The sequence below is a fragment of the Metopolophium dirhodum genome, chromosome 4 (genome assembly GCF_019925205.1).
Source record: "Metopolophium dirhodum isolate CAU chromosome 4, ASM1992520v1, whole genome shotgun sequence".
NCBI lineage: Eukaryota > Metazoa > Arthropoda > Insecta > Hemiptera > Aphididae > Metopolophium > Metopolophium dirhodum.
This window is the reverse complement of record NC_083563.1, coordinates 23,108,337-23,126,446: the sequence shown is the minus strand read 5'-3', so window position 1 is coordinate 23,126,446 and position 18,110 is coordinate 23,108,337. Positions and strand designations below refer to the sequence as shown.

Sequence of the window (18,110 nt, the reverse complement as noted above, 5' to 3'; positions counted from 1 at the left end):
TCGGACCATAACATTGATTCGCAAAAAAAAAAAACGACTTCAAATCTCCGCAATATTCCATTAAAACGACATACGCACAGCTATTATACTTTATTTTTTTATACATAACATATAGATGTGTGCGACACGCGACGCATATATTATCATCTTTATCTTGCCCGAACCTCAGTCCGTCAGATGATTAGTTGCAGTATATAACTCGCGAATAATGCAACGTTTCCCACTGTGGGACGCTTTGTACGAAGGCATGTGGGTTGCAGTGTTGTACGGGTGTGTGTGTGTGTGTGTGTGTGTGTGTGTTGTGTGCTGTACACCACTCGTGCACATATTATAGAGTATCGTAATAAAAATGCGACGTTTAACGTTTACGTTTTTTCTAACGGGACGTGAATAGGCACACTGCTCACACGCACATGCGTACATAAAATATATAATAATAATAATAATATAAAATATACGTAGAAAATCGAGTATTGCGTGTGGTTATAATGCCGGAGATAGAAATAGATTTAGAGAGACGGAGCGAGAGAAATATTATTACGGCGGAAGAAGGAGTATTGTGCATTAAATATTATTATTATATATATTATAGGTACATAATACATGACAGATTCTTGCGTACTTACGCCGAATACAACGCGTCGACCATAAAGTAGCTGTTCCGAGAAATGTGAATTATTATCTATAGCGTAATTATTATTTCCCGACATGTTTAACCTGTTTCTTCCGTTTTTTTTTATTATTTTTATTTCTCATTTTTTTTTTATCTTACCCCCGTTATTATCAGACACGAACATAATTATCATTATAGACAGGTATATTTTATCTTTGTGTATATCATTATTATTATATATTTATTATAATGATGTATTAAGTAAATAGATGCTCCGCATGCCGCGAGTATAATATGACGTGTGCGTCATCGACGGCCGTCGTTTTCGAATTTGATCAGTGACTTCTTTCAACCGCTTCGTCGACAAAATAATAATATTATTATTATTATAATCGCGTCGCGTCACGCGCGTGGTGGTCAATTGGCCGTGTGTACAGCCGGTAGCATGACTGGCGGGTGGTTGGGCGGGTTACCGAGCGCGTCTCGTCGCGTATAATATACGACGAGGGGAAGAGAACGCGTATAATATCAAGTGGTCGGACGGAAACCCTATCGCAGCGGCGACCGAACGTCGAACGATGATCGCGCGCAGTCGATCGGTTTTTGGGTCTGCAAACTTTTGAGACTGTCCGTGGTTAGGTATATATATATACACATATAATAATACGTGGGTGCGGATTGGCGGGGAACGACGAAATGGTTTTCCCAATATAGCAACGCTATTGGGGACTTCAACCCCGCACCCGGTTTTTTTTTTAGTATATTAGTCGTACACGACATTTGATACAATCGTCTATATTGGATAAATAGGTGTATTATACTTGTATGTATTATAATATATTATATTATATTAGGAACAATACAAAATTTATCTTTGTACAAATATAATATACTACTATAGCTGAATATCCCGGCTTCACCAGTGTGCATGATGTTTTTGTGGCAAATCATAATATTATACCGTGGTATATGTACGCTGTATAAGTGTTCATCGATTTGAGTGTATCTCAGCTTTAGACTTTTAGTGTACCTCAGTCCACGGACAAATCGGCGTCAATGAATCTATATAGCTATGTGAAATCAAATGATTTGACCTAGATGGTCAACCGCAAGTCGCGGATTAGATTTAGCACTTAGTTTATTTATCCTAACTACTTTTCTGATATCTCTAAAAATAAAGATTACATTTTCATCAAATTTAATTGAGTATAAGTAATGTAAGCTACACACATATATTTCGTTTTAAGATATGGTTTCTTTAATCGAGGCTTTTTAAACGCAACGATTTGATGCATGCGTGTACCTCATCTACCCAAATAAACAATGGAAACCATTTATATATTATATAAAAAAAATAATAATACTAATTTATACTAGGTAGGTAGGTAGGTAGGTACTACTACCTATTATAATCTGCAACCAATGGCAACCATTATATAAACAAAAAAAGTTTCAATTCCGAATCTCAATCCCGGCTTGACCACCTCTCTAAAACACGAATATCGGAAAATTCTTTCTTAATGCACATCTAGATCATTAGAGGAACCATTGCTTCGTTGTCCGTTAAAAAAACCATCTCTACATACTTATAGAAATTAATTTAGAAAATCTTTTATATCAATAATTATTGCATTAAATATTTTAATTTTAAAACAATTAATATTATAATAATACTGTGAGCAGTAACCAATAGCAACTAATTATAATAATGCTGTAAGATGTAACCATAATAATCTTAAATCTCATAATCATTTCTTAAATGATCAATAAAAAGAATTAAGGGAAACTTGTCGAGATAACAACTATCCTATATTTTTAAGTTGGACCAAATCACACACATTGAGCATAATAGGTAGTCTTATCAAAATCGGTTGAGTAGTTTTAGAGGTGCATTGCACGCAAACCCGTTGTATACTTAATTTAGATATAATTAATATAAGATTACATAGATTATGATAAAAAACATCATATTATAAATTCAAAGAACGTACTATATAGATTTAATATATTGTTAACTGGATTTAAAATTGCCAGTGGGTGGCTGTAAATGTCACCCCTCTCCCTTAAAAACCTCATTTAAACCCAGTAGATCCACCCCATAGATAGACCTCTGAAACCTGACTATATTATGATGTGCAGAGGAGCGTGACGCATTGATGCTAACTGAACAGCTTCATAACCCACAAAGGTAGGTACTATTGCACCAACCAATAAAATGTTTGTAGGAAAATTCTATTTGAACCACTATTTTACTTTATTTTTTATTTAGAGAAGAAAAAAAGTACAATCTATACAAAATATTTATTCACGATAAGAATATATCATGTTACGAAAGACTAAAATGATAAAACAAATTGTCAATATATAATTTGAGGGGGGGAATTGGGAGAGCCGGAGAGGCTATGCCTATCTAGACCCCAATATTAAAATTAGCCCCTCATAAGCTCTAGTTATAAATTCTAAAGAATATAACTATGAATTCCTATGAAAATAATTTTTGTTTTAACATAAAATATATTTTTACGAATTCAATATTATATAAAAGATATAAGATATAACCTTTTGTATTTACAAATATTTTGTACAAGCATCCACCCTTTCTTCCCATAAAGGGGCTTCACAAAAGTACTTAGCTGTTAGTAGTTACCTAATCATTAAACTTAATGTGTTCCGTGATTGTGTTAATCAAGATGGACATGTCTTTGGAAGTATAAAATATAAGTGATAAAATCCACCCATGGGGCTTACTCGGTTTATAGTTGATTTAATTACCCCCTCCCCCAGTTGAAGATTTAAATTGTACTCGTACGACAATGATTCGTGTGTATGAAGATTACCATCGTCCGTCCATTTACTATATAGTTTAGCATCAGCTTAGGTATTCGCACCATTTCCGTTTTAGGCGACGACTCTGGTACTTAAATTAATCATCTAAACAACATTTTTTTAAAAGGTTGGGCCAATTTGGTTTTAAGACATTAGATTATTCTATAATGTTTTCTTATAAAAAAAAATTTCGTGTGTCAAGCTGTCATGGCACTACAGAATGTGTGCGCCTCATTTATCGTGTACGAAATCAAGTGCGTTTCGTACGTTGCGCAGTCATACGGAAAGTGCACCGCGAAGATTCGACTATTTTATACACATACCATGCTATATTCATAATAACCATAAGTCATAATGATTCATACCATTACATATGACGATGATGCACTCTTTTTAAACGCCTTCGTTGTTATAATATTATATATACATAATCGACATTATTTATAATATAATGTACACATTAGATGGTTATTGATTGTCGTCTCGTCCACCGTCCACATTACAAAATTAAGGTCGAACAGATTACATGTACCTATTATAAGATGTAGGTAAATGATGTAAATAATAATATATGTATATAATTTTTATATAATATATATTATTTTATTATATTATATATTGTAGACGATGATTAGGCGAATTACATGTTTTTCTTATTATATTAGGGTTTTATTCTTTTCTTAATCGCACCTTGACGGGATCAGAAAATATCTGAGTAAAAGTTCGATAAAATATTTTAGGGGCGATGTTATATATAAACTGTCTGTGCACGTGATGGTGCGTTGGCGTGCGTGGGAAATTGCCGCTGGGTCCGGGGTTGATGATATGCTCGTCCCTTGAAGGCTGCCTAACGCGGTTATAATGATGGCGTTTCGATCGTAACAATAATAATAATAATGATAATAACAAAAACAGAACACTCATAATAATATAATAAACACGATTAATGGTGTAATGGTAATAATAATAAAAATAATAATAATAATAATAATAATAAATACCGACCGCCACCCTTTTGTTGGGGGTCGGTTTTTGTGCGGCACACAGATCCCACGACGCAGAAACTAAGTAACGGCCGCTATCCGCTCTACTTTACGTTTTCCGAGCAGACGGGCCAGCAACGGATCACCGAAGCGATCCTGTGGCTGTACAAGAGACGGCAGGACGTGGTCATCGATGACCCGGTGGTCATGATCGATGTGTTCAGGGTCAGCCAAAGCAGCAACAGCATGCAGCAACTACATACACAAGTGTTTGTGGCCAACATAAAGGTGAGCCGTCCAGATGCGATGAGCCTAATTTAATCGAGTTTAAAGTTTGTGCAATCGATTTCCGCAGACAATCAATATACATAATATTATACGATTTACAATATTACAGTATAATCTATGAACTATATCGGTTATATAACCATTACCTATTAATTATTACTTGACGTCGCAGTTGCGGGTATAATAATATATTATATTATATTATCTTTATTTTGTTTTGATTTGTCATTTTTCGCGTGTTTGCAGCGCGTGGTCAACTCCACCGAACCTGGCTGGGTGCCCATTGACCTACATAGGCGCATGTCCGACTGGTTCAAGACCACGGACGGGGCCAAGAACCTGACACTAGCGGTGCACGCGTACTACGCGAACAAGAACATCACGCACGTCAGGACGCCTTATGTAACAGACGCCAGGAAAAGAGAAGACATGACCGAGGTACGTTATAATTAATTTACTATTATACTCACCAGCCATGCATTGTAATATTGTATATTATCGTATCGTGGAATACACATTATTTTATGTTATAAACGTATAATATGATATGATTATAATGTATAATTATTGTATAATAAGCCGGACACATGACGATATGAAAAGAATCGTGAATTAATTAATAATAACCGCATAATATAATGAAATTATAACTCCGGTGGTATGGTATTATAATAATAAAAGAACTGCGCGCGGTTCGTTGTACATGTTATACTATCATCGTAGGTCGGAGAGAGGGGATTATCCCGTGGAAAGAAAACAGTATACTTTTTTTTATTTAACATAATACCGGTGAACTTGGACGTTATTGTAACATTGCCGACGATTTATTGAGCAACGCGCTTTAGAAAACTGTTGACCGGGCAATAATTCGATACACTTTGCATTCGACTACATAACATAATATAATATACCTTACGGCGTGCATAACCCACCTGATGGTATAATAATATCGACTGGCTTTTATGTATTGTACGAATCGCGAAAAAATAACGTAACATTATACGCACGTCATTGTACGAGCCACAGGCATGATGGCAGTGCGAAATTACCACACACACACACACACACACACACACACACATATAATATATATATATATATATATCATATATTTTTTTTCTTGCGACCGTCTGTCGGTGGATTAAAGAAAGAAAAAAAATCGAAAATCGAAAATGCTTGTCGAGAAGGGTATCCTAATAACATAATAATAGTAAACACGTATTTTAATATTAATATTTAATAGTATAGGTACCTCCTATATAATATGTGTAATAATAATTATAGTTATAAATAAATATATAAAAAAAAAACCAGTGTGTTAATCGAACGTGGAAGATTATATATATTAGTCGAAGTGTAACACACGTCAGAATCTCTCCTTTCTCTCGCTCACTCAATCTCTTTAGCTCTCTCTCTCTCTCTCTCTCTCTCTAGGCCCATCGTTTATGGTTATTTTTCTCTCGAAAATTACAAAATCATTATCGTCCGTTCAACCGTCACATTCCCGCCACTCCGCCTCCGCCCATCGACCATCGATTGTGCGCCACCGTGTCGCTCACGGTTTCTTTTGATGCACTCAATTCTTTTGATGCAGTCGGTACCCGCTGTTATAACACACCACCCACCACCGCCACCCACACCACCACCTATACCACCAACACCTGCAACACCATATAATATATAACACCTATAATATCGTATATTTCCACCGCTTGGTGTGCACAACCCAACAAACACACATTCACACCGTACACCCCAAAAACAATCGTACCCATCGTCGTCAACTCTAATCCGATTGGTCCGTATAATATTGTTAGATCCCGTACTTGGAGGTGCACACTCGGGAGGACCGGCGGTCCCGGGCCAGGCGAAACGCTGCGTCCGGACTGACGTGCAACGAGACGTCCACGGAGACCCGGTGCTGCAAGTTCCCGTTGACGGTCGACTTCGAGGAGTTTGGCTGGCACTGGATTATCGCGCCCAAGCGTTACGTGGCCAACTACTGTTCTGGCGTGTGTGACCCGATGCTGTTCCCGAAGTACCCACACACGCACCTGGTGCAGATGACCAAGTTTGGCACGGGACCGTGCTGCGCGCCCCGCAAGATGTCCGCCATATCCATGTTGTACTACGACCCCGACTTCAACATCATCTACGGCATGCTGCCCGGCATGGTGGTGGAAAGGTGTGGCTGTAGCTAATCGGCGGCAACGCCAGTCGCTCACCTTCCACCACCGACGTCACACACACACACACACACACACACACACACACACACACACACACACACACACACACACACACACACACACGCACGCGTACGCAAATAGGCACGAATATTTTTGTCATCAAGGATCACGATTCGTTGGGTGGGTAAACTTGAACAATTTTAAGGGGGGGATCTACCGAATAGACCCCCATGGTACGTGCTTGTGCACACATACATACAAACACACACATACACACACATACACACACATACACACTGACATGTCGTATTATTTTCGCTCCACACGATGATTTTGTGCTAGATATAAATATCATGATGTCAATAATTCAATCCGCTAAAATGCGATATAAGCGAAAAACATAACCTGTTTTTAAATAATGCTGAGCTGTTGATGACGTTAGAACTTTTCGATATTATTATGCTTATAATACGATGTATATTCCTCGTTGTCCGCTAATTATTATATTATATTCATGTTGTATAACGATATAATAAAAAATAACACATATTATTTTGTATTATTTATTCGCAACACGATTCTTTGTAAATACACCTTTTTTTGTCTGTTTTATTATTTTACTATTTTTTAAAACGGAGTCTTTTTCATTTTTTGGTCACCGCCTCCTCCGCCGTTGTCGTTCCACATGTCGCCCAATGACGCGTGTAAACTTATATTTTATAATAGTTATAATCATTAATAATAATAAGACAACTCAATTATTCCATTTACGATATAATAATATGTATCATAGTTACTATTGTATTGTTATTATTTATAAAATATATTTGTGAATTATTTATATATAATAATATATATAGACGAAAAAATCAACCATTCCGTTCACATTATTAATATGAAACGGATGATAGAGCTAAGTACGTAGTATACGATTTCCGCGTGTAATGGCTTGCATAAAATGCAAAACGCCTACATTTTTTTGTCGAAAAATATAAAATCAAACACTATATTTTGTATTATATTATATAGATTTTATAGATTAAAGTGTAAACCGAAAAACTAAAGACAAAACATTAGCAGGTAGCGATATATTAAAAACAATGTATAAATGTATTTTTATTAGATAGGTACCTATAACTTATAAGTAGTAATAGTGCCTGAAACAAATTATAAATGTTACGACTGGAATTTAATAAACTAAATATTAAACGATTATTACTTTTGTCCTACGATTGAATACTAATCCGTATCATATTATATTAATATATTATACCTACCTATTATTATTATATTATATCACTATTTTAAATTATCTCCGTCCATTGATACCAATCATATAGGTAGCTAAAATTCACAACACCCCTGCCGAATACATCCTGCGATTGCAAACGGCGATTACCTACTTATAATAATAGTTACTTTTAGTTGCGTACCGCGGTAAAAAATCATTCGTAATTGCGATCTGAGATTTGTCGAGGTATATACTAATTGTGGCCCTGGTTTTTATGGCCATTTACTAATTAAAAATATAAAAATGACTAATAAGTTCATATTTTGGCATATTCCTACTAGTAAAAACTTATTAAAAAAGTAGATAAATTTGGTTTTCTTCTAAGCTGTGATTTTAACTTAAAGGTAAAAACATTGTCTGTACATTGGCTTTATTACGGTATTTCAATTTTTATGCAAAATATATTACTATTTAAAAATGTTGATACGTCGCATAAAAATCGGCATGTCGCTTAAAAACCAACGTACAAATACCTATATTATTTTTCAATAATTCAATACACGTTTCACTTTGACAACATCAAATCCATCCCAACGCGAGATTGGTTCTGCTGAACGCAAATTTGTCAAGTTGCGCGTGGGTCCGAGAGAGGAAAAACAAAATACGGTGCGCTGACAACATTATCCTCTTAACGATAAATATTAATAACTTACGTAAAACCATTCGGTACCGACGGGACGCAAACTCAATCGGTTTGTATATTATAGGTACGTACGTAATGTATAATAACGTAACGTAACGTAACGATAATATGATTTTATATTATTATGTACATACCGATGGAAAAAAAAATAATAAAATATATGTATACGGCGCGGCAGCGTTTATGCGGCGACCGGACCGGAGGCATTTACTGTACCTATATACACTATCATGCACGGTCCGTAAAAATCGTGCGATAACTCTCAACGATAGTAATCCGACGCGACCGAACAAACCGAAAGTATCCCCGACCGGTCTATACGTCGGACGTCGTACCTACTTTATTGTGTTGTACACTATTTTTTATATTATATTGCACGTCGTTGCGGCGTCGACAGTACAATGCAAAAACCGACCGATGCGTATTTTTTTCATTTTTTTTTTATTATTATTATTTTTTTTTATTATTTTCATTACGAGTGAGGAAAAAAAATAAATGGAAATCGCCAGTACCCATAAGAATATTATACATGTGTATACGATACACCGCCGCCGCCGCCGCGATAACGTTCCGGGAGGCGCCCTCCCTCTTAGCGGCGGCGAGACAATAATATTACAATAAACATCAATAATAATATAATATTTTATCATCATTATTGTTACTATTATTATTACTATTTTAATTCATAAGTGCTGCTGCTCGGTCGTCGCATAGCCGGCGATTCGATTGTGTCGTGCCAATACGTGCGAATAATAATAATATATATGCATAGGTATCACCTATATAGCTAAACGTAGGCGTATACTATAATCATACGTGTATAATAGGTGTTATTATACAAAACATATTATACTTGATATTATGCATATACCTATGATAATGTCAATGATATAATTGCAGTGAGTAGCTGTACATTGCACGTATTGTCTCTTATATTATGACGTATTTATAACTGCTGCAGCGCGGTCGGGTTGGTGACGTATCGCACTGCAGTCCGATCGAATCGTACCTGTAGTAGATATTATATCATCCACCGACGCTATAACAATGAGAAAAATAGTAATAATAATATGATAATAATTAATAACTATATTATGTGGTAAATGTTACGCCGCGGCGTATGCATATAAAGTACAATATTATTATTATAATATACCTAATATAAACGTCGCACGTGTGGCGTTGTAGAGTATACACATGCGGTGATCCTTTTAGCTATAATTCCTCGTTATATACCGAAAAGTTGTAACTTCCTATAAGTCATAATATTATAACTACTATATAGATAACGTTTTTTAAAATTATTTTTTTTGCATAATTTGGGGTCATTATACGAAATATAATTTTTGAAAGAAAAAATACATTTCTTACTACATATCGTATCGTATCGTTTTAATTTTTTTAAACTTTCTTCAATGTTAGCCTACATTTTTAATTTCCTACTGCAACGCATTACATATTATGGACCTATCTATAAAAAAAATATTTCCCCAACACTTTTCGAGATAACGAAGAGTTTTTTTTGTTAAATGAATCACTTGGTATATATTATAGGCAGGACATCATCATATTTACCACCTACCCACGCATACATTCCGCGAAAACCGAGAAAAAAAACGAGACCGAAACGAAATCTCCCTTATGACCACGGCGCGGTCCGCGATTAACGAAATGAAACTCAACCACCCCGGCCCATCCATTGTCCACCCAAAATTCCTTCACTCCCGTCGACGTCGTCACTGATCCGTGTGGGTTTTTGCGCAGATCCCGTACCTGGAGGTGCACACGGAAGACGGCCGTCGGTCGCGGGCCAAACGCAACGTGCTGGGCAAGGACTGCGACGATAACTCGAAAGAGCAGCTGTGCTGCCGGTTCCCGCTGACAGTGGACTTCGAGGACTTCGGCTGGGACTGGATCATTGCGCCCAAAAAGTACGAGGCCAACTACTGTTCGGGAGAGTGTCCGATGGTGTTCCTGCAAAAGCACCCGCACACCCACCTCGCCCAGCTCACCAACAAGTCGGGCACGTACCCGGGCACCGGTCCGTGCTGCGCTCCCCGCAAGATGTCCGCCATATCCATGTTGTACTTCGACCAGGACCTCAACATCATTTACGGCTTATTGCCCGGAATGGTGGTGGACAGGTGCGGATGCAGTTAGACACCAACGCCGTCGCCACCGCAGCGACCACGTCGTTAATATCATAATATTATTATTATATTTTTAATATAATATAATAATATTAGGCAAAAATATTATAATTTTACTATTACTATTATTATTATTATTATTATTATTATTATATATTTCGTCCCAGTTGCATATATAGTATTGCATTGCATACCTATACTATATATATATATATATACACACACATATTATATATATTATTAGCGTCTTAGTTTTGTATTTTGTTTGTTTGTTTGTTTTATTATCCGTTTTAAAATTATACCCTCTAACTTTGATACATGTGCACTGCAGGAATGTATTAGTTTTTATTTTATAATATTGTAACCCCGTCCCCGACTAGACGCCATTTTTGACGCGCGTTCGGACGTTTTGCGTATCCAGTGAACACGATGGTGTGCGTCTCGTGCATTTTCATATTATTACGCGATATCGGTTCTTATATTACCGTGAAATATTCGATTTTTCTACGACACAAACCACTATTCTGATCGTCCGGAGCAATACCTTTTTAATGCCTAGTAAACATTCTACGCAACTTATACATAATGTTACATATTATAATTAATATTACCTATATTGTATATTATGTCTATGATAGAATTGGAAAGCGAAATTGCGGTAGGGGGAAACAATACGAGAATCAGTCTTTCATCATCTTTGTGTGGGCGTTGAACACCACACACCAAAACCTTCAACTACAAAATATGACATTATACAGTATACTCTATACATATTATATACTTCACATATTTTAAGCATTAGATATCCGTACATAATAGTATAATACGTAGATGATTATCATAATTATACGATATGTAGACCATTTCTTTATTTCGAGACGTAATTTTTAAACCGACGACAATCCGCAACTAGTCCATTATTAGCTCTTTTATATTATGTCTCTAAATGTATAAAAGCAAAAACAATACGAACGGCAATTATGTGTATATACATTATAGCCGTTTTTCTTTTATAAACGAATTCCGTTCACGCAGTGCCTGATTTTTATATTCTAATTTTCTCTACAAACACGCGATTCTCGCAGTATTTAAGGTGTAGATACTTGACCGCAGTAAAAAAAAAATTATATTACATATTCACATCAAATGTAATGAATAATAATTAATTTCATGCACTACCTCGCTTTCGTATAGGTTACATTCATTATTATTATTATTATTATTATTATTATTATTAATATTATTATTATTTGAAGACATTTTCCCTTGTTTTATTATCTGCTTATATTTATAAAACGAAAAAAAAAACACTGTATTGTAACATGTACATAATTTAAGTTTCTATAGTGTACCTATCTGCAATTACTATACTTTTTCTTTAGGTTCTCTGGTTCTTACCTACCTATTAATTTTGTTATGCATCGAGTATTTGCGTTTTACCTTTACATACATTTTCAACTGGGTTTTAAGTAGTTTTCTGTTCTTAAACATGATTATTTCGATTAATGTGCTATGAAAAATTACAATATTGTAGATCATATATTAACGTGGTTATACTAGGTAGTTATAACTCATGGAACATCAAACATTCAACGCAGGATTGATTATTATGAAACATTTAATTGATTTCAACAATCATTTTATGTTATTGTTCAGTTTTATTTGTCACGTTTTAAGTACATTTATATTTATATTATGTTTAAGTTCCTTTTTAGTTAGAAAATAAAAACTCTGATATCATTTTTTTTTCAAATTTTATTTAATCAATATATTTTTTTATAAAAAATTGTATTATTACTTATAAATCATTTAATTATATTCATTTATTTGTTATGAGTTAAACAATTGCGTATTAAATCATGTAATAAATAATAATAATTACATATAAAATATATTATGATAATAAAAAAAACTTATATAAAAAATGTAGCTGTAATTAATATACTTATTAGAATAAATTACTAAGAACGGTGTTTATTTTAATTTTATTATTATTATTTAGTTTTTGCTGTAAGTATATTAAGTACTACTGAAAATAATTCATAAAATTATAATTTTAAATATATAATATCTACTCGTGTAATCATATTAAAACAATTGACAATATACAGATACTATTTAAATTTAAGCATTTATATCGAATTCTTTTATGGCATGGTTAATATGTTATTAAAATAGCAGCATGAGTATCTTTAATTGTTACTGAAATGTACGTTACTTAAAATACAACCATAATATGTTACAGCCAAGTTAAATAAAATTTAAAACATATACATAATTTAATATTCTGTGGTTTTGTACAACTATTGTACTTAATTGTGTATGCAATTGATTTATGTCGTAAAATAAAACACTACAAGATTGTATCAACTACAGCTAATTAAAATGCATTGCGACATTGTAAATAACAATACTGAAATTAAACAATAAGGAAATAAATTATCGAAATTAAATTCTAAATTACATGGCTATATTTTTCTGTCTTTTACGATTTAAGTAAATTGGACTGAAAAAATAGTTTTAAATGTTGATTCTTCTATATACAATGGACTTTATTAAATTTTTTACTTTTGTTGTTTTCTTACATAAATTTCTTCAGTTGTCAAGCAAATAATAATAATAATAAAAAAAATCAACTGGAATATTCTTTAATACTAAACGTAAGAGGTACATAATATTATACATTTATACATATATGGGTTATAAATACTAAAGAAATACTTGTAACACTGATATTATAGAACGATTTTCATATTTATTTGTATACAAAAAAAAGATTGAAATCCGTTGGTATTCATTAAATGCGAATAAAACATTTATTTCTTAATAACAAATTTCCTAAGACATAAAAATGAATTTAAAATATTAAATTTTTTTTTAAAAAAAATGCATTAGTTATGAAATTTATAATATCTATGATATGTTAGGTTAGATTAAAACTTAAAATGTATTTCCAGATTTCCTGAACATTTAACATTTTAAAACAATATTAATTTATTATGTCGTAAATTGTATTCTTCAAGTAATTTTCCCTCAACCTAATATTCTTTTGTGCATTTATGATATCTATTGTAAGCCCCTTGTATTTGTAATACCGTATTAAGCATAATATTATACAACATTTTATTTTATATGCATTGGCTATAGACACGTAAGTTTAAATTTAATCGTAAGTAATAACTATAGAGTATAAACCATATGTTTACTTATTTAAAATACTTTTATTAAAATACAATAATTGTTACCTACAAATGTATCTTTATTAATATATTATAAATCGGGTAAGTTACATTTATAAATTGAGTATGAAAATTATTCATTGCATAATATTAACTATTAAGCAACTTTTTAATATATAACTAACATAATATAAGTAAATATAAGCAAAAAGATGATTGTAAATTAGAAATATTATTTAGATTAATTTTAAAACATAATTAATAGGTATATTATATTATTTTAAACTAATGATTTGACGGCAAAAAATATTCATATAAATTTTTATAAGTAAAAATTGTGATTGTAGTGCTCCAGATTAGATAGTTCTATAAAATCCGAATATAAATAATATTTATTTTGCATATATATATGACATAAATAATAATAATATCATAATTTAACAACAAGTAATTCATATAAATTAACATGCAGAACATTATATTGTATTATACAGCAGTAATTTTATAAAATCTTTATTTATTTAAATTTAAATTTATAATAAATAAAAAGTAATGATATTCGATATTTTTGCAATATTATTATAACAATTAATATTTTATAAAAAAATTAGTAGATATAGTTGCTTTTATTATTTTGATAATGATTTTAGATAATTCTTAGTTCTTGGCATAATTTACGGAACTTTTATCTGACAATGCCTAAAAATATAATAGTTTAAACTTTAAAAGTTATTTTTGAGTATATTGATGGATAATAATATGGTACATCGGAATATTTAAATAGTATTTATGACGTTTATTTAAATAAATAAATTAATAATAGGTAGGTCTCAGTTATATTATAATATTGTATTTTAGATTCTGAGTTGAGCGAGGAAGCTAGTGGTTTTACAATGGTGTTTTTTTATCCTGTATACATTATTTCAACCAGAAAAAGTGCTTCGTTTTCAACATATAGTACCGCATCTTTTAGAAAATTGGATCAAGATGGTACTTTAGGCCATTTTTCGATTTTATCAATAGTTATTTGATGTCACGGGAAAAACTACCGACAAATAACGAAAAACCGCTAAAAATGGGATTTTAATTTTTAACGCTTTGTCCATCACCATACGAATAAAAAATTAAAATATTAAAATATTAATTCAACATACAGACCATAATAAATAATAACAATATAAAAAAAAGTGGGTAAGTGGATGTCGCTCTGCTGCAGTACAGTAGGTTACAAACCGTCTCCGCTCAGAATCGTCTTTCTTATACAATTTTATTATATCATTAAATTTAAGTTTAATACGCAATCCATCATACATTGACCCACTTGTAACCTACTGTACAGAAGAGCGACATCCACTTACCCACTTTTTCTAAATTGATTTATTCTTTCGTTCACCAATTTTATCAAATCAAGTAAGTACCTATACGTATCATAAATCTTTTTTTTAACAGTGTCAACATTTTGTCAAGATCTACAGCACTTGTAGCCCGCGTCGGTTTTATTTATCTTGGCTGAAATTGAATTTAAATGTTTTGCTAAGGGGCCAACAAGTAAATTTTATTCAGTCTTATAAAACACTACCTAGTTGTATTAAATGTAAAATGCGTATCTACAACTAACTGTTTTATTTAATTTTACAAACATGCAAAACCATGGCCATAATTTTGTACTTAAATACAATTTATAAGTTATATCTCAACAGGTATATTTATATATATTTACACTTGAATTGTTTGTAAATTATTTACAATACCTAACTGTTATATTTTTATGATTTACAATAAAATGTATCACCAAATTGCATCATCAAAATATTCTTTAAATGAAAGCTTGACTTATAGAGAGGTTATACAATCCCGGAAAATAATGTACGAACATTTTTTTTTTTTTTTGAAATTCGTTTATTTAATTGAAATTTACAATCTATACAGTGTGTAAAATAATTAAATGAGTGAAATAATATCAGGTGGTGAATTATTGGACAATGAGTATGCGTTTCACATCAAAAAGGTCGGAACGTGAGTGAATATATGAACTTATATCTAAAATTGAATACCAATTATTTACATTTGATATTAGATCCCAATTAGATACGTAATGTGTGAAAACGAGATTGACGATAGTTTAGAAACCTTCAACCAATTTTGACTTGGTAAAATTCAGATGTATGCTAAGTTCTAAGCGAATACACATATATATATTGGGTAAAGTATTATGGTTTGAATTTGAACTGCTGCTTGCATTATAGGCTTCTTAAATATACTTAAACAAATTAAAAACAAAATAAAACATTTAAATTTCCATAACCTGACAATTAAACTAATACAAGATTGTTTATCAAATAATATGTGCTTAATATAAATATTATTATATCACTCAAATATCATTTGAAATTTGGTTGTCACATACATATAGGAAATTAATATTTATTTTATAAGATTTTAAGCTTATACCATATTTCAAGAGTAACGATATTATTGATAATATATGTCTAACCTGTTATATTTAATGCATTTCAAAATGAGTTCATCCCCTCAACGACAACTGCGTACCTATAGTGCATGGCGTATGCTTAAAAATATTTCATCAATTCACTGCACTATCATAATAAGAATTAATTTTTCATGAAGCTTTGATCATCCATTCATTTAACATCTCGATGAATTTATTAATGGCGATGCACTTGAATAATCACATAATATTAATATTTGAATGTTTATGTTTTCATAATAAGATGTAGGTATAGTGGCGTAGTGAATGGATGGGTTTAAAGTTGGCATAGCCTCAGAGTTTTTTGGTCTGTTATTCAACCGAATACCAATGTATAGGTAGTAATTTTAATGGCGAGGAAGAGGGTTTAGGGTAGTAACAGGCCATTGAATACAAAAATTCTCGACTCTGAAAATTGTTGAGTTCAACGCCCTACGGCATGTTGTGTACTTCATATTAATGGAAAAAAAGTAAGTAAGTAAAATGTGCACGAACATTTATATAAGCTAATATTTAAAAATTATTAATATTGTATACTGACATTATATTTTGTTTTCCATATAAATTGTAAATATATTTTAATGTAATAACACTTACTGCAACACTAAATAATAAGTCATACATAATATAATATTATACTAGAACGTTCATTATGTAAATGTATATTATATTTTTGGTTGGCCATTGATATATTATTTAATCGTGTTCTTTAATCTTTCATATCTGCCGACTACCATATTTAAATTATCGTGACGATTTTGCTTTTACTTATTTCATACGCACCCGCCCAAGTACCTATGTTTTAATATTTATCATAGTTGTTGCAGCTGAAATTTGATGTTAATGGGAAAAGTTGCTGAATTATTGATAGTCCTCTGTATATGAAGTCAAACCTGATATAGAATTTAGATTTTGACAGGTGGGGATAGTTTAAGTTTTAATTAATTTGACTTTAACATCGAGAACATAGTATGTCTTAAAGGCAAATCGAAATTCCAGGTTTACACTCCTTATTAGTTGTCTTTAAAGTCATAATTAATCTGTAAAGAATTTAAAGATTTGAATTCTGATAAGATATATATATATAAATATATACAATAATATTTAAGAATTAAATACAAACCTATAATATATAACTAAACGGCAAACATAACAAGTACCTACATATGTTAAACAACTAATACAGCTTGTAGAAATTGAACTAAACATTAAATTAAATTAATAAAGTATATTTATTACACAGCACCTTGTATATTATTTTAATAATTTTATAAGATTATTCCCAGTGAGAAGTTAACTATATAATACTGAAATATGCCATAGCTGGACTAATAAATATGTATAACAAATCACCGTCTATTAGTTTACTAAAAACTTATAAAAAAAAAAAAAAACGTTTAAAATAAAATAGGGACAGAATTAAAATATTGTTGTACAGTTTTTTTTTTTTTTTTTTAAAC

General features: G+C 31.9%; 1 protein-coding gene across 4 annotated transcripts in view; it reads left to right on the top strand.

The window, feature by feature from the left end:
- LOC132942804 (growth/differentiation factor 8) overlaps positions 1-14,152 on the top strand; it is a 41,190-nt gene extending 27,038 nt beyond the window's left edge. Inside the window, exons 3-5 of one of the 4 annotated variants that reach the window (XM_061011453.1) lie at positions 4,487-4,710; positions 4,957-5,148; positions 10,598-14,152. In XM_061011453.1, the coding sequence (XP_060867436.1) occupies positions 4,487-4,710; positions 4,957-5,148; positions 10,598-10,993 (812 nt within the window). In that variant the 3' untranslated portion in view covers positions 10,994-14,152. Of the gene's footprint in view, positions 1-4,486; positions 4,711-4,956; positions 5,149-6,527; positions 8,113-10,597 lie in introns of those variants that run through there. The other 3 variants (XM_061011451.1, XM_061011452.1, XM_061011454.1) reach the window with 3 other exon arrangements.
- Positions 14,153-18,110: the final 3,958 nt, after the last annotated feature.